The following is a 25,546-nucleotide window of genomic DNA, read 5'->3' as shown; positions in this document are numbered from 1 at the left end:
GTGTGTGTGTGTGTGTGTGTGTGTGTGTGTGTGTGTGTGTGTGTGTGTGTGTGTGTGTGTGTGTGTAAAGAATGAGGAAGTGAAGCACTCGGAACGTGCAGTCATTTGACTAACACTGTGTGTATGACTAGTCCTGAGAGTTTTTCCTCCCTTTCATTGGTCTTAAAATACAGTAACCACGCAGTAATATTCCAAGCATATTTGTGATGGTTATGGAGTTCCACAAGCGAAGGTAAGAATCTCTTCTCTTAGCATCTCCTCTTCGTACTCTTCTCCCACCTCCCCCACATCCAAAAATTGTTTGTGATCAGAAGTAAGCTTTCATTTTCAGATGCTATTCTGCAGAGCTGGGTGTGGAAACATTGTGTAACATAATTTTCCCTTTTCATGAATGTTGCAGTTGGCTGCTCTGTGCGTTCTTAAAAAAGAAAAAGCTACACAGTTTTGAACTGTATCTAAATAACCATTTTCTTCTGGCTGGTAAAGGAGTCAGGTAAAATATTTATAATTTCTCTTTACCCTTTAAAAGAAATGTAAGGTTTTTATAAAACTTTTTAAAAATGATCATGAGGGGAAGTGAAAGAAAATATTGCAGTGCATTCATAATACTTTTTGCTAGATAGGCCAAACTCAGAACAGTTCTGTTAACGGATAACTTGTTTTAATGTAAAGTGCTGGTGAAAAGTGAGTCATTGACAGGCTTGTAGAATGAAGTCCTCTCACCTTGGGTCCTACATGACAGTAGACGTGCAAGCTCCCCCATGTTGTTCTCCTACTAGGTTGCAGCCTTGTCCTGGAGGGTCCAAAGAAAGTGGTTTATTCTGTAAGCTCCTTAAACCCTTGTTCTCTGTGTGCTTGTGGGGTGTCTGTCTGTCTGATAACTCTTTCCCACTGGGAACTGGCCTGAGACAAGCAATTCATTTTGCCTGAGCCACCAACTTGTATTTATTTTTAATAATCCTGAGTGTAGGAGGAATATAATAATTGAATAATCCAGAGGATCTGCTCCACCAACTGAGGGGAAGGTGCAGCAAAATTCATGGATCTTCCATCGGGTAGATTTATCAGAAGTTCCCACAACATGGGATGAATAAAGGCAACAGGAAACATACCTGGAAAATTATTCTTCAAGTGGATAGAAAATATAGTTTGACAACCTTATCATCTTCCCTTACCTATGCTACTGTTGAGGAATAGCAATTTTCAAAGTTAATGCCATGTTATTAACTACTTGCAAAATATTAAATTAGAGTAGCCAGGAGCTGTGTCCATGTAAACCAATGAAATGGTAATTAGGATTTTTGTGGGGTACAGAGTTGGAGTTTGAACTGGCAGTGAATAAGAGTATTTCTCTCAGGTTGATTTGCAGGATCCTAGTTGAGCTTAGGGATTGAGCCTTATAGATAGAACCCCTGTATTTTGTAAATGTGAAATAAACCTTTAAAAAAAAAAAAGGTATAAAATGAAACTCGGCTCAGGTTGGGCTCAGCCACCGCTCCATCATGAGGGGAGTGACTGGTTAAATTTGAGGGAGTGGCATTGTGACTTGGCACAGGGTCTCATTGGCCTTTGGGTTTGGCTGGCCACTTCTCCTTCGTGATGGAGGGGCAGCAGGGCCAGACTTGAGTGTTTCTGCAACTTTGTGCACCAGGTTGCAATGCCCAGGGCGAGGAACCAGGCTGAGTCTCATCAGACAGGAGTTACAGCTGTGGGGTGGGTTTTCTCTCCAGCCTCCTTCCCCCGGGCCTCCACTTCTCCCCAGGCTGGGGCAGGACCTATCTCCCCCTCCACCTTCAGGGTAAAAATCTCCCCACACCAAACCACACACAACTATTAAAAAAAAAAAAAAAAAAAAAATTCCATGAGCTCTACTTATAGATCTCCAGTCTCACCTCATTCCTATTGTTGGAGTGGGGAATCAAGCCATGAATTGTTGAGGCATTCCCTGGCCTCTAGCATCTGCTTATGTTTAAGGCAGGCCCTGAGCTATGATGAATAATCTTAGGTGGCAACATTTGTTAGTAAAGACTAGGAAGAACTATGATAAACTCTAGTAAAATGTGGTAATTGGACAACATCAAAGCTGGTGAACTTCATGATAGACAGGAGCAAATCACTGTATACCAGAAGGAATAATTTGAAACAATTCATATCCAGTTGGCTTATGAATCTGTTGTAACCTCTTGGCAGTGGGGAAAAGATCCAAAAGTCTGCTCAGTGGCCAAAACTAAATAATTGAGATATTAGGTTGTACTAAGGGTTAGACAAAAGTATTACACTGTTTATAGCTGCACTATGTACACTGGACAGGTGGTCTCACAGCCCTGAATACTTCATTAGGTTTTATTTGCTTCATTTTAAGAGACCTAGCAAAAATGGAAAAGATTTAGGAGAAAGCAACAAAAATTATTGTAGAGACCATGGAGAATTCTCTATAAAAGATCAAGATGATGATGATGATGATATTATTAAGACTGAGGAAAATTATTTAGCTTGGAAAGGAAAAGATTATCAAGATGTTGGACATGGTATATAAAGATTAAGCTCTTTGTAGCTGCAGATCATGAAAAAGTGAGTAGTAAGATCTGGAGGCACAGACAGGGAGCCCAGGAAGCTTGCTGTAAACTCTGTTTAACTTTCACTAAAGCTTTGAGTTAGTGATCAGAGTATAGAATAATATGGTTTGAGTGGAGGTACTGAATGGAAGTACTGAAATATTCAACAATCTCTTCATTCTGGGCTGCTGTTTTTCTTTTCTTTTGTTTGAATCCAGTATCCCTAAGTAAATGTAGTTGCGGGGGTCCAAGGAATCTCCTGTCCTTCCATGCACCCACTTCCTCCTCTTATGAGGATTGCACCTGTTCTACTCTTCAATGCAATTTTACTTTTTAAACTCTGGTGTAGAAGCATGAAACTGACCAGAATTTCCTTCTATTCTGAGTTGGTTCTGCTTTTTCTGGTGCTGTACAGCAAGAGCTTTGGGCAAGAACATTAGCACAAGTATGATTCTAGTCAGGAGCCAGAGATGCAAAAAAGAAAGATGGTGTGAGGTGAGTCCATGAAGGAGGGACAGACACACAAGGGTGGGACCATGCTCATCAATAAAGTGACATTGCATCTGAGTTCATGAGCAAGTTTGGGGGCTGGCGGGGAAGAGGACAGTAAAACTCACTAATGTAACTTGCTAGGAATCACCTTGCCCCAAATGAAAGACCAGCAGATTGCCAAGTGAGCTACCTCTAGCTCTTCTCAGCTACTAAGAAGGTCACTGATGTGTGGCCTTTCAGGGAGAGTAAAGTGAGTAGTCCTGGAAACCGCATAATAAGAATAACTCCATGCAGCCCGCACTAGCGCTCTCCATCTCTTGTATTTGGTGGAACATGAATTTGTCTGAAATCCATTTTGTAGTTTCTGATATGCAATGCGTAAAGTCTTTATCTCCTGCTATCACTATTCTGATTACTTGTGGTAAAGAAGGGAGAGACCAAAATAGAGCCTGAAGAGAAACTGGCAGAAATAAGATGTTGAGGATGTGGGTGGTGGGTGAAGAGAATGCATAAAATCCATATAGTGGGAAGACTGAGAAAGAAGGGACTATACTGATTTTTAGCAGGAAGTTTGTACAGTAATTCCTCGCTTAACGTTTTAGTTATGTTCCTGAAAAATGCGACTTTAAGCGAATCCAATTTCCCCATAAGAATTAATGTAAACGGGGGGAGGGGGGTTAGGTTCCAGGGAATTTTTTTCGCCAGATAAGACATATACATATATACATACATACACAGTAGTATAAGTTTTTTAAACAAACAGTTTAATACTGTACATAATGATGATTGTGAAGCTTGGTTGAGGTGGTGAAGTCAGAGGGGGGGATATTTCCCAGGGAATGCCTTACTGCTAAATGCACCGCATGAACTAGCACTTGGCTGAGCCCTAAAGGGTTAACACGCTGTTAATGGAGAGAGGGGAGACAGCATGGTAGAGAGAGACAGAGACACACACCCTGTGTGAGAGAGAGAGATTGCCCCTTTAAGTACGCTGACCCCACTCTTAAGTACACTGCCTTTTTAAGTAGATCAGCAAGTTGAGACAGCAGCTACTACCAGCAAGCTCCCTCCGTTCTGAGCTCTGTCGTGTCCCCCGTCTGTCCCCCCTGCTCTGTGAAAATAAGGTACAGTACAAGAGCAGGGGGAGGGGGACACCCTGACATTAGCCCCCATCTTCCTCCTCCTGCACAGCAAGCAGGAGGCTCCTGGGAGCAGCTCCAAGGCAGAGGGCAGGAGCAGCACATGGCAGTGGGCGGAGGGACCGCTGAGCTGCCCGGCAATTGATAGCCTGCTGGGCAGCTGCCGCACAGGGAACTTAGGGGAGCGGGGAGCTGATAGCGGGGCTGCCGGTCCACCCTGGTTCCAAGCCCCCACCAGCTAGCTCCAACGGGCTGCTCTTTCTGCAAGCAGTGGACAAAGCAGGCTGCCAAACAACGTTATAAGGGAGCATTGCACAACTTTAAACGAGCATGTTCTCTAATTGATCAGCAACGTAACAACGTTAACTGGGATGACTTTAAGTGAGGAGTTACTGTATATGAATATTTGTCAAGGGCTTCTGTGCATTTCCAGTTACCAGATTTGTTGCTTCTGGCACTGAGCTGCACAATTGTGTAGACAAGCAATATCCTTGGTGAAAGTGCTGTGCTGACATAGTTGGCTCTGTAGAAGGGAGTGCACCCCCAACCACCTTAATTCCTTTGTCACAGAGAGCTACAGAACAACCTGGTATTCACAAGCTAGTTATAGTGTTGTTTGTTTAATTATACTGTATTGTAAAGGGGCCTTTCACCTTAGGTTAACTCTGAGGCTGTGGTAAGTCCCAAACTCCACATGAGGTTAAAAAGATGGGCATCTTGCTGAGCTATATATTTCAAGATAGATACCCACGTTAGCTGTCTTGTGTGCTTGAGAGAAACCAACATCATATCCCAGCGCATGATCTGCTGTGCCTTCACTCCCTGACAAGGAAGAATAGACATGCCCTTGACTTTCTTCAACCTGCTGTTTCTATCACTCCTTTGGGAGTAAGAAGGCCAGTCTCTGTGCTGAGGTCTTCTGAAAAGAGACCTGAGACATGCCCTGTTGCTCTAGTCTTGGTGCTGCCCTTGATGTTATTGGGCCCAGGAAGTGTCTCTCCAAGACAACAGTTGGCCGGGGTCAAGCTTTCCATCTGTGACCATCCAGTGTTGCAAGCTCCATCCCCAAAAAAGTCTCCCATATTGCGCCATCGGCACAAAAGGTTGTTCCATGTCATTAGAGTTGACAATGCTCTATGCCACAAGTGAGATGCAAGACTCCTGAGTTCCTGTTGAACCAATTAAGCAGGGTGGATTGATTTAAATCAAAGCAATTTAAATCAGCAATTTTAATAATGGTTTAAATCGGCAAGCAGAAAAACTTATTTTAAAGCATCAATTTTAATCTCATTTTGCATTTGTACTTTAGTTATTTTCCGAGAAGCTGATTCTCATTGATTAACCATTAAAACATGTTGTTTTGCAACTAAATATAGCCTTTACACTAAATTTGGTGCTTTTTTGCTATCCAGGAGGGTATGCTATATATGTACACATTTAAGCAATTATATAGCTTAACTTATATTTATTCAGATTCTTAATTTTTGTACAATATTATGTTGGAAATTGGTGAAGGATGTACATGTATCTCTTTACTAGATACAATTTTTATTTATGATTTGTGTCAAGCTCTTTGGAAATTCAAATTCAACTAAATGCACAAAAATATCATTTTAAAATAGTTTTAGTTTAATAAAAAAAACATTTTACATATGCTGGATAGATAAGAAAAAATTTTATCAAAATGCTTTTCCAGATAAAAATAATTATTAAACCAAGTATTCTGTGTAGTTAATAAATGGAACTGCTTGTTTCTACATTACCATGTCCTTCAAGATTTTAGAATTAGATCTCATCCTCACCTTGTTTTTATTCATAGCGTGGAAGAGGACAAGCTTTTCTGCTTTTTTCACCTCCCAATTGATTTCTTAACTTTGAATGAACTAGTCACTGAACTGAAGTAGTTGAATAAACTGAAATGAAAATAGTTTTTCTCCACCTGCAGAAGAGGCTATTGCTGTCAAAAGCTGATTTAGCACTTCAAACTCTGGTTCTAGGTGCTTTGCCAGTGACTTCAACCAGTTCAGTAGTTTCACTTTCTTTAAAACTTGCCAGCACACATGTACTGCTTATTTTTAAATTAATGTAAATGATTTTAATAGATTATAATTTTAGGGCTTTTAGTATAGGTTGCCATAATTTCAAATCGGTTATTTTTAAAAAATCATATTTTAAACAGAAAAAAAAATCTAATTTAAGTTAATTTTTTAAAAATCAGATTTAAAGATTTTTATCCACCCTGCTACTTGGGGTAAGAGAAAAGAAAGAACATTCAGATCCTTAAAAGGATTCTAAGGAGAGAGAAAAAGGCATTGTTTTCCTTTATTACCACTGATGCATGTTGCCTTTGGTCCTTCCTTTCTAGTCTTGGCATATCATTTGGTTGGTACCCCTCCTCAGCGCCAGGCCTTGGTGCTAATTAATTTAGATACTTTACCAGTGCATATACCACCAGTCTCATTGCTATCACCTTTCTTGACCAGGGGACCAGCTCTGAGCCTTTTGGCTACTTATCTGCTGCTTGACTCTGCATAGGGTTACTATCCGTCCGTATTTCCCCGGACATGTCCAGCTTTTGCGTCTCTAAATAGCCATCTGGGAGGAATGGGTAACAAGGTTAAAATGTCTGGGTTTTTTTCTCCCTCGCCTCCCTCCCTCCCATGCAGAGTGCGGCTGCTGATTGGGCGGCTGGGCCGATTGAGCCGCTCCCATTGGCCTCCAGCAGTCAGAGCCCTCCCCTGCTCCCCCCTCCCTCTGTCTGCAGTCCTGTGCAACACACAAACCGACCCACCGGGCAGCGTGTTTTGCCTACACGTGGAGCCAGAATGGTAAGTGGAGTCCGGGGGGGGGCAGTCAGGGAGAAGGGGAGTGTTGGATGGGTCCCTGGCCTCCACCTGCCTCCCCCCTCCCGTGAGCCTCCCCCTCCCTGCCTGCCTCTCCCTTGCCTGCTTGTACTGCCAGAGCCAGCAGCAGCTGCTGTCTGCTGACCCCGGGTCCTAGTGCCCCCATCCACTAATGGGAAGAGAGGCTGCCCTTACCCTGCCCTTCCACCCTAGCCCTGAGCTTCTCCCAACGCCCCAAACCCCTCAGCCCCAGCCCTCATCCCCCCCCGCACCCTAATTCTCTGCTCCATCCCTGAGCCCTGATCCCCCCCGCACCCTAATCCTCTGCCCCAGCCCCGAGCCCCCTCCTGCATCATGAACCCCTCATCCTCTGACCCACAGCTCTCACCCCTGCATCCCCTCCTATCCCCAAACCCCCTCCCCCCTTCCCACACACCCCTCCTGCCCTCAAACTCCCTCCCAAAGCTTGCACCCCTCCCTTTGCACCGCCTCCCACCCCCAAACTCCATCCCAGAGCCTGCACACCCACACCCTGCCCCAGCCCGGAGCCTGCACCCAGCACCCAAACTCTATCTCAGAGCCTGCACCCCTCCTGCACCCTAAACCCCAGCCCAGGACCTGCACCCCAGACCTTCTTCCCCCCCTCCCAGACCCTTAGGCAGGTGGGGGGGGGGGGGTTCTGGGCACCATCAAAATTTCTACAACCCTGCCACCCATGCGAGTGGATAAGGGTCGGGGCAGTCAGGGGACAGGTAAGGTCCTAGGGGGGCAGTTAGGGTGGGGGTTCTCAGCAGGGGGCAGTCAAGTGACAAGAAGCAGGGGGGATTGGGGTTCTGAGGGGGGCAGTCGGGGGTGGGAAGTGGGAGGGAGTGGATGGGGGCGGGGCTAGGGCGGGGCTCCTCCCCCCAGTGTCCTCTTTTTTTGATTGTGGAAATATGGTAACCCTAACTCTGCACAACAACATTTGTCACAGGTCTTAATCTGAAATACCCTCAAGGAAGAGGGGAATTTCAGCTGAATTTTGTAAGTGGTATTGTACCAGCCTTCCAAAACTAGTATGGAAACTTACCAGCAGAGCCATAAAGTCTGCTTGCCCACCCTTTACCATGATGATGAAAAACAAGTATATGTTTTACTGTCCTGTTCTAGACAAGTGGAAGTTGGGGGGGATTGCAGCTTTGCTTCCATGGCTGTGGTTAGACAACTTTATCTGTATTTTATATTTCCTCTTTTGCCTATTGGCATATGTCAAGTCAGCACTTTCCTAGTGGGCAATCTATCAATTCAAAGTCTTTTTGCTTAGGCTGATTAGGAGCCACCCAAGTGTTTTCCTTTACTAGCATATGTGTATTTTCTTTTTCTTTCAAAACTCTGCAGTCTGGCCACAGAGATGGATGATTCCATGGCTATATTCTTAGTGTGGAAAAATGAAAGTTTTATATAAGAACCTTGTCAGGACAACTGATAAATGTCACCTGTTACTCCAGTTGTCTTGGGATAGCCAGGATCTTTTAAAAAAAAAAAAAAAAAGTACATGAGTCTGTAAATGTGAAAAAAAGTAGAATACAGGATAGGAATATGAATGCAAAATGTCCTATTGTTTCAAGTGTGAATTTTAATACTGTTTGGGTTGCTTTATGGAATGGACTCGTGGTTAAATCCCTTGGTAGAGAAGCCATTGTTAAAGTAGTATCACCCATTCCATTACAAGTCTTTTTTTAAAACTTTCTCACTGTCTAGGGAACAACTCTTTTGAGCCTGAAATTTCTCATGTTTAGTTTAATGCCATAGATTTGATTAAACAAACAAAAAAAAAAGCTATAAAATAACTTGCCCATATTGTTCTTGAATTGTATACATTATTTTGGGAAATGAATTCTTCTGGCTTCTTAAATTTCACTTTTTTTCATAGAATATCAAGGTTGGAAGGGACCTCAGGAGGTCTAGTCCAACCCCCTGCTCAAAGCAGGACCAATTCCCAGACAGATTTTTGCCCCAGATCCCTAAGTGGTCCCCTCAAGGATTGAACTCACAACCCTGGGTTTAGCAGGCCAATGCTCAAACCACTGAGCTATCCCTCCCCCCCCTTTTTGATGGAAAGGAACTTCAAACAGCTGGCACTTACACGTTCAAACTTCATGCTACTTTATGGGAAATAGTGCATATATTAGATTTCACTTACTTTTTGTCTTGCTTCCTGCTTCTGTCGGAATCTTAAAGTATAGTGATACCCTACAAAAGCTGGCTTGGTTAACTAAGCATGACTCTACAGGTGTCTGAGATTAGACGTACAAACAAATGATAGGAAGCAAATTCCCTGTGATGTTTATAGTTGGTTTGTATGGTACACGTGAATCAATGATTATTTTTCGTAGGTTTAATGATATGCTAGTCTTGTAAGAAGTAGAACAATTTGCTTTGCGTGTCTGTTACTAGCAGGCTTGTTTTTCAAGGACTGATGGATGAAATAGAAATGTGTTTATTCTGGGGTATGGAGGTTATTTTAAAAACAAGTTTCCAAATTCTCGCTCCATAGGTTGGTAAGGTTTTGGAGTTTGGCATAGGCAAAGCCTCCAGCTAGTGCCTTGTGGTGTTCAATAACAGCCTCATTAACAGACTGAGTTGTATTGTTTCCTATCCACTCCTCCTTGGCTGGTAAGATAGTGGCCACACTTTAAGGCTTCAAGTGTGGAGAAAAATGTGACACTTCTGGGATGTACACAGTTGTTAAACCTTTTTTTTTTTTTTGTCTGAGTGCTTGCAATGGTATGATACTATTGACTGAACCAGTCTTCTTCATATGTGCTACTGGTAGTCTTGGCCATGGTTTAACTGGTAACTTTCTTTGATCAGGTAGGATAGTTGTGAACAACAGTTACACTAAACTCTGGGACACAAACTTAACTAGGTTTTTCAGACAAAATATTTTGATTAGTTGTGAATGTTTTCAGAGTACCTCTGATTAAAACAAGTTCTAATTTGGAGGCCATTAGTCATGTCTCCCATTTAAAACTGTGTACTTTTTAAGTAAAAATGCCCAATTTACTAATGTTTGACAAATGGCTACTACTCAGCATGCATAGTAACTTTCTATTTGAATATATTCTAGCAAACAAGTATGCTCCTTCCTGATTGAAGGGAAAACCAATGCAGTGAGGAAATGATTTTCAAGGTTCCAAGGAGTAATTATAAATCAGGAGAGGAAGGGGGAAAATACTCTTACAAAAATACTAGAGTTGTGTATAATAGAAATAAAAAGTTCTTTTTGAAAATCCTGTTTAGAATGGAACTAAATCCATGCAGCCACACTGGCTTTTGATAACTTTTGGTAGAAGATAAATTTCAGACTGAAGACATTTGTATTATCTCGTTTACAGTGCTTTTTCCATTATAAAGATTACTCGAATCATTTGTTCTTATTCATGTTTAGTCTGTTACCTTGTTTCTCATAGCATACATGATGCAGTTTTGTTTATTTTCTTCTGTTTAATTTTTTTTCACAGCAAGGGGATATTTTATCTTATACTTCCTTACACTTATCAGCATTCATTTCCTCTTTTGGCATTCAGATCATGATGTGATGTAACAGAACATAGTAAGAAAGACTTCCCAGGTTATATTTCCTTGAAATATTTAAATGGAATCTGTTAGAGCAGTAGGAAGTATCTGTGCTGCATTTCTTAAAATATAGAAAGGCCCCGTGTTGTGGCAATGGTTCTTTCAACGAAGAAGGGTTGGATGTGCCTCTCTTGGAACTACAATAGTCACTGTCCCTCATTGTGGTCCAGAGTTGGCTTCCTGAAGAATCCTCTTTTCACTGCCTCTCAGGGTTCATTGATTTAGTTCCTATGGCCAGGGACACACAATAAGGATTCCCTTACTTGCAGCACACTGTCTCCATCAGTCTGTAGAACAGTTGTCACCAACCCATCGATTGCAATTGACTGGTCGATCCTGGAGCCTCTGCCAGTCGATCGCCATTTCCAGGTCGCTAAAAGTCCAGCGGGGCTCAGGCAGGCTGCCTGCCGTGGCCCCACACTGCTCCTGGAAGCAGCTGGCTGCTGGCACGTCTCTGTGGCTCCTGGGGGGGAATGAGGGGTGGCTTTGCGTGCTGCCCCCAGCACTGTCCCCACATCTCTCATTGACCGGTTCCTGTCGAACGGGAGCTGCAGAGTCGGTGCTTGTGGGCGGGGGCAGCACACGGAGACCTGCTGCCTTCCCCCCCCCTCCCCCGCCGCAGAGACGTGCCAGCAGCCAACTGCTTCCGGGAGCAGTGTGGGGCCATGGCAGGCAGGCAGCCTGCCTGAGCTCCGCTGCACTACCAGCTGGGAGCTGCCTGTGGTAAGCACCTCACATCCCCTCCCATGCTCCAGTCCGGGGCCCACTCCTGCACCCAAACTCCCTCCCAGAGCCCGCACCCCTCACTTACACCCCAACACTGTGCACCAGCCCAGAGCCCCCTCCTGCACCCAAACTCTGTCCCAGAGCTTGGACCCCTCACTCTCTCCTGCACCCCAACCCCCTGCCCCAGGCTCAGGCTCAGCCTGGAGCCCCCTCCCACACTCCGAACCCCTCGGCCCCAGCCCAAAGCCTGTACCCCTTGCCCAAGCTCAGTAAAAGTGAGTGAGGGTCTCATACACCTCACACCCCCTTCTCTCCCCAATCCCTTGCCCTGAGCCCCTTCCTGCACACCGCACCCACTCTCTCACTCCCTCCTGCACCCCAACCCACTACCCCGGCCCTTCATACAATTTCCCCACCCAGATGTGGCCCTCGGCCCAAAAAGTTTGCCCACCCCGTTCCAGACCAAGGCTTTTTCTCCAAATGCATGCATTAAGGTATCGCATATGTGTTAAATGACCAAATTAGACGACATTTTTCCGTAAGTGCGGGTTTGCGTAAGTCGGGTTTGTGTAACCTGGGGAGCGGCTGTATATTGATTTGCTCAATTTGTTTTTCATGATCTTTATCTTTCTTTGCAAATATCAATTTATCCAGCTTTATTCATAAGGTAGATATAATCATTCCCATTTTTACAACTATGTAAAAACTGAGAGGTTTATGGGACTTGGCCAAGGTCAGGGCCAAGCTGCCAGTAGAACAGAGGTCATGACTCAAAGTCCCCTGTTCTAAATACTGAATTGCACTCCCACTTCAACTAGGCCAGTCCATCTTCAAGAATTAGATTAATAACATAAAGGATTTAAAATACCTTTTGCAATACAGAGGGCTAACTTCATTTCTCTCTCTCCTTCCAGGATATGTTTCACACTCTGTGCTGGCTGTCTGTACTTACAGAAGATATTTAAAAACAAACATTTTTGTCAAAGATTTTGATTCCAGTGGAATCTGTGCTTTAGATTTTGTCTTGTGAATTAACTTCTGAAACAATGCCTGTACAAGCTCCACAATGGACGGATTTTCTCTCCTGCCCAATTTGCACACAAACTTTTGATGAAACGATCCGGAAGCCCATCAGCTTGGGCTGCGGCCACACTGTCTGCAAGATGTGCCTCAACAAGCTCCACCGTAAGGCATGCCCTTTCGACCAGACCACTATCAATACAGATATTGATCTCCTCCCTGTGAACTCAGCCTTGTTGCAGCTAGTGGGTGCTCAGGTAACAACGCACATTTTTCTTTTTTGTTCTTACTTAGTTTTTCCTTGCATTTTTTTAAGGCAAGAACAAGTGAATGAAAATTGTGGGACTAATGATGGTTGCTAGATGGGTGTAGAGCAGAGAAACACCTGTGTGACTTTACCAGTTGCAGGTTTCGGGCCTGCAATGTGCTGAGGCAGTATTGCTTATTATAGTAATTCTTAACCTTATTCTACCTGGGGCTTAAATCATTCCTGATTTCTTTCTGTGGCCAACACAAGCCCATGGTACTTTGTGGTGATAAAGGATTGGGGTCATTCCAAAAACTGTCTGGCTTCTGAGTGGTGAGCCAGGGTGGTGGGAAGGAAGGGCCTGGATGGGTGTTGCACGGAGAGAATGCTGAGGATGGGTAGGGGATTTTTCCTTTTCACCTCTCCTATCCACCCATTTCTTATTTCTGTTTAGGAAGCAGCAGAAAGTTGCTCCTGACATGCCCTTTCCCACTAAGAGAAGATGAGGAGCTGCAGTTGTGATAGTAGAGTGATTTGTGTGTGCGTGTGTGCTGATGAGCTGCATTGCAGTTGCATAGAAGTTGGAGGGGGTGCAGCTACAGAAGGAGGGTGAAGGGAGCAGATTGCTCCTTTTCACTGGCTCCTGCCATGTACTAGAGTCTATGGGATTTTGCTACATTTTTTTCTTTTTGGTTTCTCAGCTGGTGTACCCACTTATGGGTTTCCTATTAGTATCTGTTAATTACATCAGAAGACTAAAAATCAGGTTCTCTGAATCATTGGCAAAGTCAGGAAATCTGGGGTGCTGGACAAGTTGCTTACTCCATTGCTGGCTCTGTTTCCCTTTCTGTAACATGTATGCTGCTACTTCAGAAAAGCTGTCGTTAGGCTTCATTAATGTTTGCAAAGCACATTAAAGGATTTCAATCTTTTTTAGGTGTATAGGAACTAGAGCTGTCAAGCGATTTAAAAAAATTAATCGCGATTAATCGTGCGATTAAAAAATTCGCGATTAATCGTGCTGATAAATAATAGAATACCATTTATTTAAATATTTTTGGATGTTTTCTACATTTTCAAATATATTGATTTCAATTACAAAACAGTACAAAGTGTGTACAGTGCTCGCTTTATATTTTTGATTATAAGTATTTGCACTGTAAAAGAACAAAAGAAATAGTATTTTTTAATTCTCCTAATAAAGTACTGTAGTGCAATCTCTTTATCGTGAAAATTGAACTTACAAATGTAGAATTATGTACCAAAAAAACCCACACTCAAAAATAAAACAATGTAAAACTTTGGAGCTTGCAAGTCCACTCAGTCCTACTTCTTGCTCAGACAAACAAGTTGGTTTACGTTTGCAGGAGATAATGCTGCCCGCTTCTGCTTTACAATGTCACCTGAAAGTGAGAACAAGCATTCTCCTGGCTCTGTTGTAGCTGGCGTTGCAAGGTATTTACGTGCCAGATATGCTAAACATTTGTGTGCCCCTTCATGCTTGAACCACCATTCCAGGGAGCACATGTCCATGCTCGATAACAATTCAAAGCAGCATGGGCCGACCCATGTTCATTTTCATTATCTTATTCAAATGCTACCAGCAGAAGGTTGATTTTTTCTTTTTTGGTGGTTCGGGTTCTGTAGTTTCCACATTGAAGTGTTGCTCTTTTAAGACTTCTGAAAGCATTCTCCACACCTCGTCCCTCTCAGATTTTGGAAGGCACTTCAGATTCCTAAACCTTGGGTTGAGTGCTGCAGCTATCTTTAGAAATCTCACATTGGTACCTTCTTTGCGTTTTGTCAAATCTGCAGTGAAAGTGTTCTTAAAACATACAACATGTGGTGGGTCGTCATCCGAGACTACTATAACATGAAATATATGGCAGAATGCGGATATAACAGAGCAGGGGACATACAATTTTCCCCCAAGGAGTTCAGTCAAAAATTTAATTAATGCATTATTTTTTTTAATGAGCATCATCAGCATGGAAGCATATCCCCTGGAATGGTGGCCAAACCATGAAGGGGCACACGAATATTTAACATATCTGGCATGTAAATACCTTGCAATGCCAGCTACAAAAGTTTCAGAGTAGCAGCCGTGTTAGTCTGTATCCGCAAAAAGAACAGGAGTACTTGCGGCACCTTAGACACTAACAAATTTATTTGAGCATAAGCTTTCGTGGGCTACAGCCCACTTCATTGGATGCACTATATGTTCCATTATATGCATCTGATGAAGTGGGCTGTAGCCCACGAAAGCTTATGCTCAAATAAATTTGTTAGTCTCTAAGGTGCCACAAGTACTCCTGTTCTTCTAGCTACAAAAGTGCCATGCAAATGCCTGTTCACTTTCTGGTGATGTAAATAAGAAGAGAGCAGCATTATCTCCTGTAAATGTAAACAAACTTGTTTGATTTAGTGATTGGCTGAACAAGAAGTAGGACTGAGTGTAAAACTTTAGAGCCTAAAAGTCCATTGTTTTGTTTTTGAGTGCAGTTATGTAACACACAAAAAATCTACATTTGTAAGTTGCACTTTCAGGATAAAGAAATTGCACTACAGTACTTGTATGAGGTGAATTGAAAAAATACTATTTTTCTTTTGTTTATCATTTTATAATGAAAATATTTGTAATAAAAAAATCTACACTTCGATTTCAATAACACAGAATACCATATATATGAAAATGTAGAAGAACATCCAAAATATTTAATACATTTCAATTGATATTCTATTGTTTAACAGTGCCATTAAAACTGCAATTAATCGTGATTAATTTTTTTTAGTTAATCACGTGAGTTAACTGTGATTTAATTGATAGCCCTAATAGGAACATTCATGTAAGTATTGTGAATTTTCCAGGCCTGGGCATTTCCTGAAAAGGATGCATCAGTTGTGGCCAAATATCTGGATTTATGATGGTGATTCTTGCAGGGAGTGCTGTTGCGCAAATCAAGACCATGGCTACAAGAGTGGAAAATATAGTGAATGCCACTTTCAAGTTTTCATCTTTCCATTGGTCTAGAAAACTAACATTTGATGATGATAGACCTTCCAAGGTAGACTTTTAAACATGACTGCTGGGTGTTGCCGAGTGTGTTGGGAGGCTTTCAGGTGAATTGATCAGACAATAAAGGGACAGGTGGTGGTGTGTGTGTGTGTTTGTTTTAAGAGGAAACTTTAATGACTTTTGCTTGTGCTTTATTTTATTTTAAATCCTTCACCAAAAACAAAATCCTTTTTGATGAGAGGGAAAATTGCAGTGTCCTGACCACTTAAGTATTAAAGATTCCATGGCAATCTTTGCTAGATTTAAGGATGTTAAAGAAATTCTAGCTACAGTCTAATGGATTTATTGCTGTATAGTTTCAGTTGGATGAGGTATTTTAGAAAGGAAGGATGGTCTTGTGATTAAGGCACTGGATTGGGTTTCAGGAAATTGGGGTTAAATTTCTGACTCTGTGTCAGACTTCCTGTGTGAATTTGGGCAGTTGGCTTAATTTCTCTGAGCCCCTGTTCCATACTTGTAAAGAGGATGTTTTCTTTCTCTCCATCTCTTTTTAGATTGTGAGCTCTTCAGGGCAAGGACTGTCTGTCTCCATGCATATTTACAGTGCCTGGCACTAAGAGGTTGTGATCTTGGTTGAGGCTTCTAACCATTGCTGTAATACAATAACTGTTCTTAACTTTTGTCCTAAACATCAAGGAGGCTACCACTTTGCCCTAGTCTTTCTCAAATGCAGGGCACGTTGATTATTTAGAAAAAAGGCATTTGAGAGAGGCTACAAACACTTTGAGCTCTTTCATACTGAAAGGGTGTGTTCTCTTTGGCACATCTCCACAAAACTGAGCTGGGATCAACAAAACATAATTATGAAGTATATGTCACTCAGGAGTATTCTTGACAGCCTTCATAGTCTAATACTGCGCTGTTCTGGATTCCACTTCCCAGTTAACACTCTTTGCTTGACCCTCCCCCCACTTCTTGTAAATCTTCTGAGTTTCAATCCCTGTACATCTAATGGCTCTAATGTCTTAAAAAGAGAAGCATGAAATCCAGAAAGCTGAAGTTTAATTGTAGAAGGAAATGATGCAGGAGACACTTAAAACTTGTATCTGGGGAAAAGGAGCCCCTTCTTTCAGTTTAGTACTTTTGTAAGGGATTACCAATTTATAACTGTTTATTTTCTTGGGTTCATTCCTGCATGTGTTTTTAAAAATAATAATTTTAAGAAGCAAAACTATTTTAAGGGGAGTAAAAGTAATGACAGGATTCACTTAAAGCAAATGGGTCACATTGGCCTGTTTGTGTACCAGCATCATTGGTGAAGTAAGCAGAACATTATGTGTTTCTGGGAATAATGTGCTAACTGATAGATACAGCCCAGGCATTAAAAGAACACTCTGGTTTTTTTGTTATACTTATTATGCTTTTGTGGTGGTAGAGAGTATAAAGTTTGTTTGTTTGTTTGTTTTTTGTTTTTGTTTTAAAAACTTAAAATAGAGAAGAAATTCTTAAGGTGGTCAAAGTGGTTTATTTAAGTATCCCTTCAGTGCTTACTCTGATTAGCCATTTTAAATATCTACCAGACAGGTCTTTTGAGGTTGTGTAGTCCCTGCTTCGACATACAGTCTCTCTGCCCTCCTGCTTTTTTCTGACACACACGAAACTGCAATGTGCACATTCCAAACAGGTGACATCAAATGGCCAAAGTAAACTAGAATCCACATGTCAAGCGTTAAGTTTCTTATTCAGTCCAGTTCCCGATGGGCTAAGTATAGTTCCATGCACTAGATGTAGCAGGAATGAATGTGACAACATAGCAGGCGGGGTACACATAACGAATAGCTTTCTCTTCCAGATTAACGCCCTCTTTCTCCAGAGGTGGATTTTTTTTTTAAGTGTCATCAGTTAAATTGGTTGTACAGCAGGCCATGTCAGAAAAATGAAATGCTGTGTGTGAATGTAAAACTTTGTATGTTTTCACAAGCCCTGTGGAAGACAATAAATGGGTAGAGTTCTACCCTCTTTGTTCAGAATGAAGCATTATAAAAGCTTTACTGCATGCAGTTCTTTCAGCATTTTGTGTTTAAAAAAACGTGCAAAATTGAAGTACAGAAATATTTAAAGAGAGAAAGATGTGCAACTAGAGAGCTCATACCATCATATTTGGAGGTATTGCATTGAAATTCATCATTAAGTTGAGCTCCTTTAAGAGGGAATTCTGTGCTGAGGAACGCTGCCTGGCACATTTCTGGAACTTAAAGCTTTGAGCAGTGTTTCTTGCCATAAACCAAAATGTGCATCTGTTTGAAAGGGGGGAGGAGTTAGAAGGAGAGAAAGGGAGGCTGACAGCTGGAATTGGAGAAAACTGGCTATGTCTTTGCTTAGTATATCTTTTATTCTGTGCAATTAAACTCTTTTTTTAATATAACAGTTATTGTAAAGCAGAGGTCCCCAAACTGTGGGGCATGCCCCCCTAGGGGGTACAGAGAAACGTTCAGGGGGCACAATGCGGCCCAGGCCATCCCCCACAGAAGATGGGGAGGGAGTGCCGCGCAGCTACCGGCCCCTGGGCTGCAGCTCCGTTCCTGGTCCCCACCCCCAGCCTCAGCCACCTTACCCCTTGTCCAAATCCAGTGGCACTGGAACATTTTTAATAGCGGGGATGCTGAAAGCCAGCCCCTTACCCCTGTCCGTGCCCCCCCTCCCCCAGCTGGGGCTGGGAGCAGAGCCATGTCTCTGGGAGGGGGAGACCTGGATAGGGGTAAGCGGGGTCAAGGCTGGGGCCAGCAGCTGAGGCGGCTGCAGTACCCCCCACACCCTTAGTACCCGTGCCTATGTCCACATCTCACCTCGGGAGCTGCAACCCCAGCTCCCAGTGGGTGGGGAGCATGGATGGGGTAAGTTGGGGTGTGACCCTGAAAAGTTTGGGGACCACTGCTGTAAAGGATGAGGCTGATACCCCTCCTCCAAAACAAAATTTTTTAATTATCAATTCAGAATCTTGTAGTTGCTCTCAGCCTGTATGAAATGTATCCTTAGCATTCTTTTTCAAGCCCCACCCCATATATTTCTTCATAACCAACTTCTGCCTGCAACTGCAGTTGCTTGTGCTTATGGACTACATTCCAGTGTCATTCTCAGTATTATTAATTGTAGGGGAAGATGCATGGAAAATAAAGGCATATTTAAAGCACCGAAATATCCTTGATATTTTGCCTGCCTTTCCTTAAACTAACTAGCTCTCTTGTAGGACTAGAGTATTACACAAGACTAGTTTGTATTGTGAGCCCTGGTGGGTTTGGGGAGGGGATGGGGAAATGAGGTGATAGAATGTTTTGATGAAGATGAAAATAAAGTAATGCTTCAGTGCTATCTATTTTGAGCATCTAAAGTACTTTGCAAGCACTAAAGAATATAGGGTGTCACTCACTTTGTGAATAAAGTGGTGAATTGCTAATTTTGCAGATGGGGAACTCAAGGCACTCTGAGCATAAGTGACTTAGGGCTTGTCTACACTGGCAATTAACAGCGCTGCAATTTTCTCGCTCAGGGGTGTGGGAAAAAACACACCCCTGAGCGCAGCTAATTGCAGCGCTGTAAAGTGCCAGTGTAGACAGTGCACCAGTGAATGTCTACACTGAAGCATTACAGCTGTGCCGCCTTAACGTTTTAAGTGTAGACTTGCTCTAACTCAAGTTTCCCTCAGTATGGAGCGTTACACTGTCTATCAAACTGCCAGGTTATCTCTCTCACATTTAGCAGTTACTTTGCAAAAAGTAAAAGTAAAATAAACTCTACATTTCAAGCTGAGCTTTCCAGTGGGAAGGGGAGAAACAGAGATTGAACGTCTAGGTATCACTTAAAAAAAAGAATCTTGGATTTAGAATTGTTCATTGTGTAGCTTTACTTGCCTTTGGGTAGCTTTTTTATGTTTGTTTTTTGTTGTTTGTTTTTTGTACTATTTGGGGCTGGGGAAAGCTTTCTGGTTGGTTGCCTAGACAGTCCTGGTCTCTCACTAGACCAGTTCTGCTGTGTATAGCATTCCTAACCAATGCTGTGAATGCATGCTAAATCTACCCTGATTCAGGATAATAATCCATTGCTGCCCGCTGTGTTCCTGTCTCACGCCTATTCCAAACCATCTTTCTGCTATATGTAATAATGTTGTTGCATTTCACGTTGTGCCATAGTCCCTAGATTGAGTGAAGCAGAGTTAAATGGAAACATGCACACAGTAATCTTACAGTAAGGATGCTGTAGAGTGCTAGCCTCAGCACAAATGTAGATAGATGCACATGGTTAGACCTAGACGTGTTCTGTTTGGGTACTTTCCCAGACAGAAGCAGATTGTTACAATGACATAGGTTTTGTGAAGGAAACATAGTATTAAAATGATGATTAATATTGAAGGTGTTGGTTAAACTGGTGTCTAGAGATTTGGGAGAAAGGCAGTCTGGGGTCGCTCTTATTGTAGCATTTTATGGTAGTGACCGCTGACTAAAGTGGTAAAAACATTTCATCCTAAAGCCCTCTTTCACTCAGATATGAAGGAAATTGTATGAGAAAGTTATAGCTAAGATTCTTGCTGGGAGGGGAGGAGGTAGATTGCAGTTCCAATATAGTAGTAGGTTTCAGAGTAGCAGCCGTGTTAGTCTGTATCCGCAAAAAGAACAGGAGTACTTGTGGCACGTTGGAGACTAACAAATGTATTTGAGCATAAGCTTTAATATAGTAGTAGTAGTCTGAGGAAGCCTGGAGGCCAGGATTTAACTTGTTTTTAAAATTTAACTTGTCTTCTCAAGTGTGTGCGCACGCACATTGTGGTGGTGGGGAAATATTAATTTTAACCTTATATGGAGGAGATGACACTGTTCTGCGTAAACTAGGAGAAGTTCAGCTCTATAAAACAGCTTAAATTTTTTTTATTTTAACCACCAAAAAAAAAATTAATGCATTGTGAATGTTATGTAACTAAATACCTTTTTTGAATGCAAATGCAAACTTAAGTTGAGAAAACACATCATATTGTCAAAAATACTTGTGGACATCAGTATGATTATACACTAATATCTCATTCAGGTTTAAAGATCCTCCCCAATAAAGAAACTGTATCAAAGCCAGGAAAAAATTTCAGTGTCCCATGGGTGGTTTTGATTTCTGATGAATTAGCTGAAAAAAGAAATGAATGCCTCCTTCTAACACTTTTAAACAAAACAGCTAACCTATTGTGGTATTCGACTAATCGCTTATGCTGATAGTGGTGTGTGTACACGTAGCACAAAGTCACTAGTTGTTTACTGTGTTTATAATCTGGCCCTTTTTCCAAGTGTGGCCTGATACATGTGCTGTTATCATTATTTCCCTAAACTAAAAATGACAGTAGCCCTAAGTCAGTGGTTCTCAACCAGGGGTACACAGAGGTCTTCCGGTGGGGGTACATCAACTCATCTAGATATTTGCCTAGTTTTACAACAGGCTACATAAAAAGCAATAGAGAAGTCAGTACAAACTAAAATTTCATACAGATAATGACTTGTTTATACTGCTCTATATACTATGCACCGAAATGCAAGTACAATATTTATGTTCCAATTGATTTATTTTATAATTATATGATAAAATGAGAAAGTAAGCAATTTTTCAGCAAGTGTGCTGTTACACTTGTATTTTCATATCTGATTTTGTAAGCAAGTAGTTTTTAAGTGAGGTGAAACTTGGGGTACGCAAGAGAAATCAGACTCCTGTAAGGGATACAGTAGTCTAGAAAGATTGAGTCACTGCCTTAAGTGATCCAAGTTAGGGGAGGAAATAAAGCAATTACATGTATTAGTTTGTGTGCTTCATCTTAGGCACAAGTCTAATGTGCAGTGCAGCAGTTTGACCATTTGACTTTCTATAGAAAATTTTAGAGCAGCCAAGTCCTCAATGTGGATCTGCAAATACCTGCAAACCAAACCAGCTGGTAGGTCTAATTTTAGGCCTACTAGCTTTGAGTGTCCCTTTCTAAATATCTTGCTTTAGCATCAAAGACTGATCACCAGTACATATGAAACTACTGGTGTGTTGCTTTAATATCTGATGTACTAGCTGGTGTTCCAGTAAATTATAAGTGTTCTGCTTTTATCATTTCAACCACTAAATCAAAATGGTTGTTGCCACACATTCCAAGTAAACTTGAAATCATTGCAAGCTTCGGCATTTCTTTTAAACTTCATTCTAAGGCATACATTGATTTGTGCCCCAAGCTCACTGAAGTGCCCTTGTGCTGCCATATAATACAACTAGCTATGTAAAGAGAAACTGTTATATTGTGTGATGATGCTAAAAAGTCTGTTTAATACCAATCAATTTTTAAAAGCTTCAGGCTGAAAAAGCTTTTCTAGTGTTAAGAATACCATGAATGAAGTGAATTGTCAAGGGTTCTAAAACTGGAGCACGTTCCCACATTAATGTTGTGGAAAGGTTGGGTAGGTGGGCGTGAGAGAGTATTTGACACTGAAGAGCTTGGTATGGTGTTTTTGTGTGTCTGTGCATACTGTAGTGTGTAAGTTTACCTTCATCTGTTTTCAGGTTCCTGAGCAGCAGCCAATTACTTTGTGCAGTGGAGCAGAAGACACCAAACATTATGAGGAGGCCAAGAAATGCGTGGAAGAACTAGCATTGTACCTCAAACCACTCAGCAATGCGAGAGGTAAGTAAGTCTTGCACTGCCCTACTTCCTTGGAAGGGAGAACTGGCAACAGATAATAGTTCATCCCTTCTTTTAAAAAGACCTTACACCATCAAAATAATTCTAGTGAAACCTGCTTGAAAAAAGGTCAAGTCCTGTTAAAGAAATGGGTTTTGTAAGCACTAAAGCTATTTCTTCAGTACAAAAAGAGTAGAGGTTTGAGAGAGGGAGAGAGCATGATATCTTGCTGTAAAATCATAATGATACAAGTCTCTGGTAGCGAGATGTAGCGAGTCAAGGTCATCCCTATACTTTTGACCTCCACTGGCTACATTGAGGTAAGTCACCTGTGTCTTGTCTTAACTATCTCACAGTAAAATGGGGGAGGGATAGCTCCGTGGTTTGAGCATTGGCCTGCTAAACCCAGGGTTGTGAGTTCAATCCTTGAGTGGGCCTCTTGGGGATCTGGGGCAAAAATCAGTACTTGGTCCTGCTAGTGAAGGCAGGGGGCTGGACTTGATGACCTTTCAAGGTCCCTTCCAGTTCTAGGAGATAGGATATCTCCATTAAATTAAAAAAAAAAAATTAAAAACTCCATTTTGTAGTGAAAATATAGCCTGAAACGGGTAAAATTTTGTTTGATGTCCCATGGGTCAATCCAGGAAAGTTGGACTTAATATTGCCCAACTAGCAGATGGGAACAGGAAGTCAAACAACTTCAATGTCATATTATAACAGGGTGGCTTGACTCTTAATGGCTGGAGGGCTGGAGCTAGCCAACACTGATTGCACATCTCCTTATATAGGATCTGGATCCATCTAAGTAATCCTGTTTGAACAATTGTAATAACAATAGACCTCTGTTATTTAAATATCTGTATGCTGGTCTAGGTAATTGTAAATGTCTATACGTTAGACACCTGCTAGCCAGAGATAGCTACGAAGGATGAGAGACAGAGAGATGAGGCCTCATCAGTGAGTCTGGGGTATAGTAGGTACTAGTAATACTTGGGTTTTTCTTTAGAGCAAACACATTTTTTGCCTTTTACTAAAGATTTCTATCAGGCTACTTTCTCTAGACCTGCTCAAGGGTTTCATCTTTCATATCTGCCTCTGGTTAAAAGGTTTTTGACAAATTTATCTTCACCCCCATTCTGAGTCTCCTGGCAAAGCTATGAGCAGCTGAAGCACTAAAGCTATCTAGTGAGTAGGGTTTTGTTTTTGTTTTTCTTCAAGCACTGCCTGAAATGAACCTTTCAAAGTTCACAGTGCATTTTTGACAGGTTTGGATGTAATGTTCAATGTACTAAAATGAAGTGCAGCAGGAGCTGGTTAGAAGATGTTTAAAGTGCAAAACACAGAAGTTGAAAGTTGGCTTGGCTAGAGGAATGTGATACCTATAGGGCATTTAGATAATCCTGCAGAAGGAGAAATTTAGCTCACTGTCTTTGTATGCTTTTTTTCTGAAGGTGTGGGTCTGAACAGTACCACTCAGAGTGTGCTAAGTCGCCCCATGCAGAGGAAGCTTGTAACGCTAGTTCACTGCCAGCTAGTAGAGGAAGAAGGGCGGATCAGGGCCATGCGTGCAGCACGGTCACTGGGTGAAAGAACAGTCACAGAGCTCATTCTTCAACATCAAAATCCCCAGCAACTCTCTTCCAACCTCTGGGCTGCAGTGAGGGCCAGGGGCTGCCAGTTCCTTGGGCCAGGTACGTACCAGTGAGATGACGAGTTCTTCTGCAGTAGCAGGATTCAGGGATGGGGGGGGGGGGGAGGGAGGAAAGATGGCTGGAAACTGCCTTGGCAGTGTTATTGGGCGGTGGCTTCTCTTCAGATATTTTGCAGTAGGTCTTCTGATTTAATGATAACTTTGAACTATTTTTATTGTCTTTCAAATATTTTTAGGGCTTATTCTGTCTTTTTGTTGTTTTTGCAAAGCTCAGAAAAATCTGATGTCTTTAGTTGTTGACATGAACAGAGAAGACTGAGTAGTTTACCTCATGGTGGATTTTAAAAATCACTAACTTTAACCATAGTTTAAATCAGCGAGCAGGAAACCTTCATTTAAGTGATTAATTTGCATTTGTACTTTAGGAAAGAGAAAAGAGAGGTTGATAACCATTAAAACATATTGATTTGCAACTAAATAAAGCTTCTACACTAAATTTGGTACTTCTTTTTGCTAGCCAGGAGAGCACACAATACTTATACATGGCTATATAAGCAATTATAACTAAGATTAAGATTTTTGTCATGGTTATTTTTAGTAAAAGTCAGGGACAGGCTGTGGGCAATAAACAAAAATTCACAGAAGTCCATGACCTGTCTGATTTTTACAAAAAATAATGGGCCGGGGGAGGGGCCTGACAGGGGATGACTGAAGCCTGGGGTGGGGGAGAGGGGCAGCACATTGCTGCTCCTGCCGGTCTCCCGCCATCCAGGGACTGAGGTGGAAAATGTCACAAAGGTCTCTGGAAGTCATGGAATCCATGACCTCTGTGACATAAGCTTATCCTTAATTGTAGCTAAATGTGCATATTCTTAATTTTTGTTTTTACTGTGTTAGAAAATGGTGAATGGTGCATTTTTTTATGTAATAAATTATTTAATTTTTACTTGTGATTTCTGTACACCTGTATTTGGATGGAAATTAAAATAAAGTACATAATTTTTTTAGTTAAATATAACTACCTTAATGTGTTTGTATACATCAGAGAAAAGGATTATCAAAAAATTATTTGCATTTAAAACTGATTTATTAAACAAAGGAAGTATCTGTAGCTAGTGACTTGAACTGATTGTTTGTTTGTAGTCATCACATCCTTCAAGATTTTAGGACTGGTAGATTTCATCCTCCGGTACCTCATTTTTATTCATAGATTGGAAAAGGAAAACAAAGTTTCCTGCTTTTACATCTCCCAGTTTATTTCTCAACTTTGAGTCAACTAGTCAATGAATGGAACTAGTTGAAATAAACTGAATTAAAGTACTCTGTACCTGCAGACAAGGCTCTTGCTGTCGAAAGCTGGTCTAGCACTTCAACAAACTTCTGCGAGTTCAGTGATTTGACATTCTTTAAAACTTTGGCAGCAATCATTTAGTGGTTAAATTATTTTAATTTAGTTTAAATAATTGTAATAGATTAGAATAAGTTTAGGCCTCAATATAGGCTCTCATAATTAAACATTTATTTTAAATAAGTTTATTTTTAAAAGGAAACTTA

General features: G+C 41.6%; 1 protein-coding gene across 4 annotated transcripts in view; it reads left to right on the top strand.

Annotated features, from left to right (window-relative positions):
• The window catches only part of LOC112107405 (roquin-1), a 103,570-nt gene that overhangs the window by 44,298 nt on the left and 33,726 nt on the right, over positions 1-25,546 (top strand). For all 4 annotated transcript variants that reach the window (XM_026656171.1, XM_026656170.1, XM_026656169.1 and 1 more), the window contains exons 2-4: positions 12,288-12,650; positions 22,224-22,344; positions 23,793-24,032. In XM_026656171.1, coding sequence (XP_026511956.1) covers positions 12,420-12,650; positions 22,224-22,344; positions 23,793-24,032 — 592 coding nt within the window. In that variant the 5' untranslated portion in view covers positions 12,288-12,419. The remainder of the gene's footprint in view (positions 1-12,287; positions 12,651-22,223; positions 22,345-23,792; positions 24,033-25,546) is intronic.

Source organism: Terrapene carolina, unplaced genomic scaffold, assembly GCF_002925995.2.
Source record: "Terrapene carolina triunguis isolate 2854851 unplaced genomic scaffold, T_m_triunguis-2.0 Scaffold212, whole genome shotgun sequence".
In the NCBI taxonomy this organism is placed as follows: domain Eukaryota; kingdom Metazoa; phylum Chordata; order Testudines; family Emydidae; genus Terrapene; species Terrapene triunguis.
The sequence above is the reverse complement of the archived record's forward strand: the minus strand, read 5'-3'. Positions and strand labels throughout refer to the sequence as shown.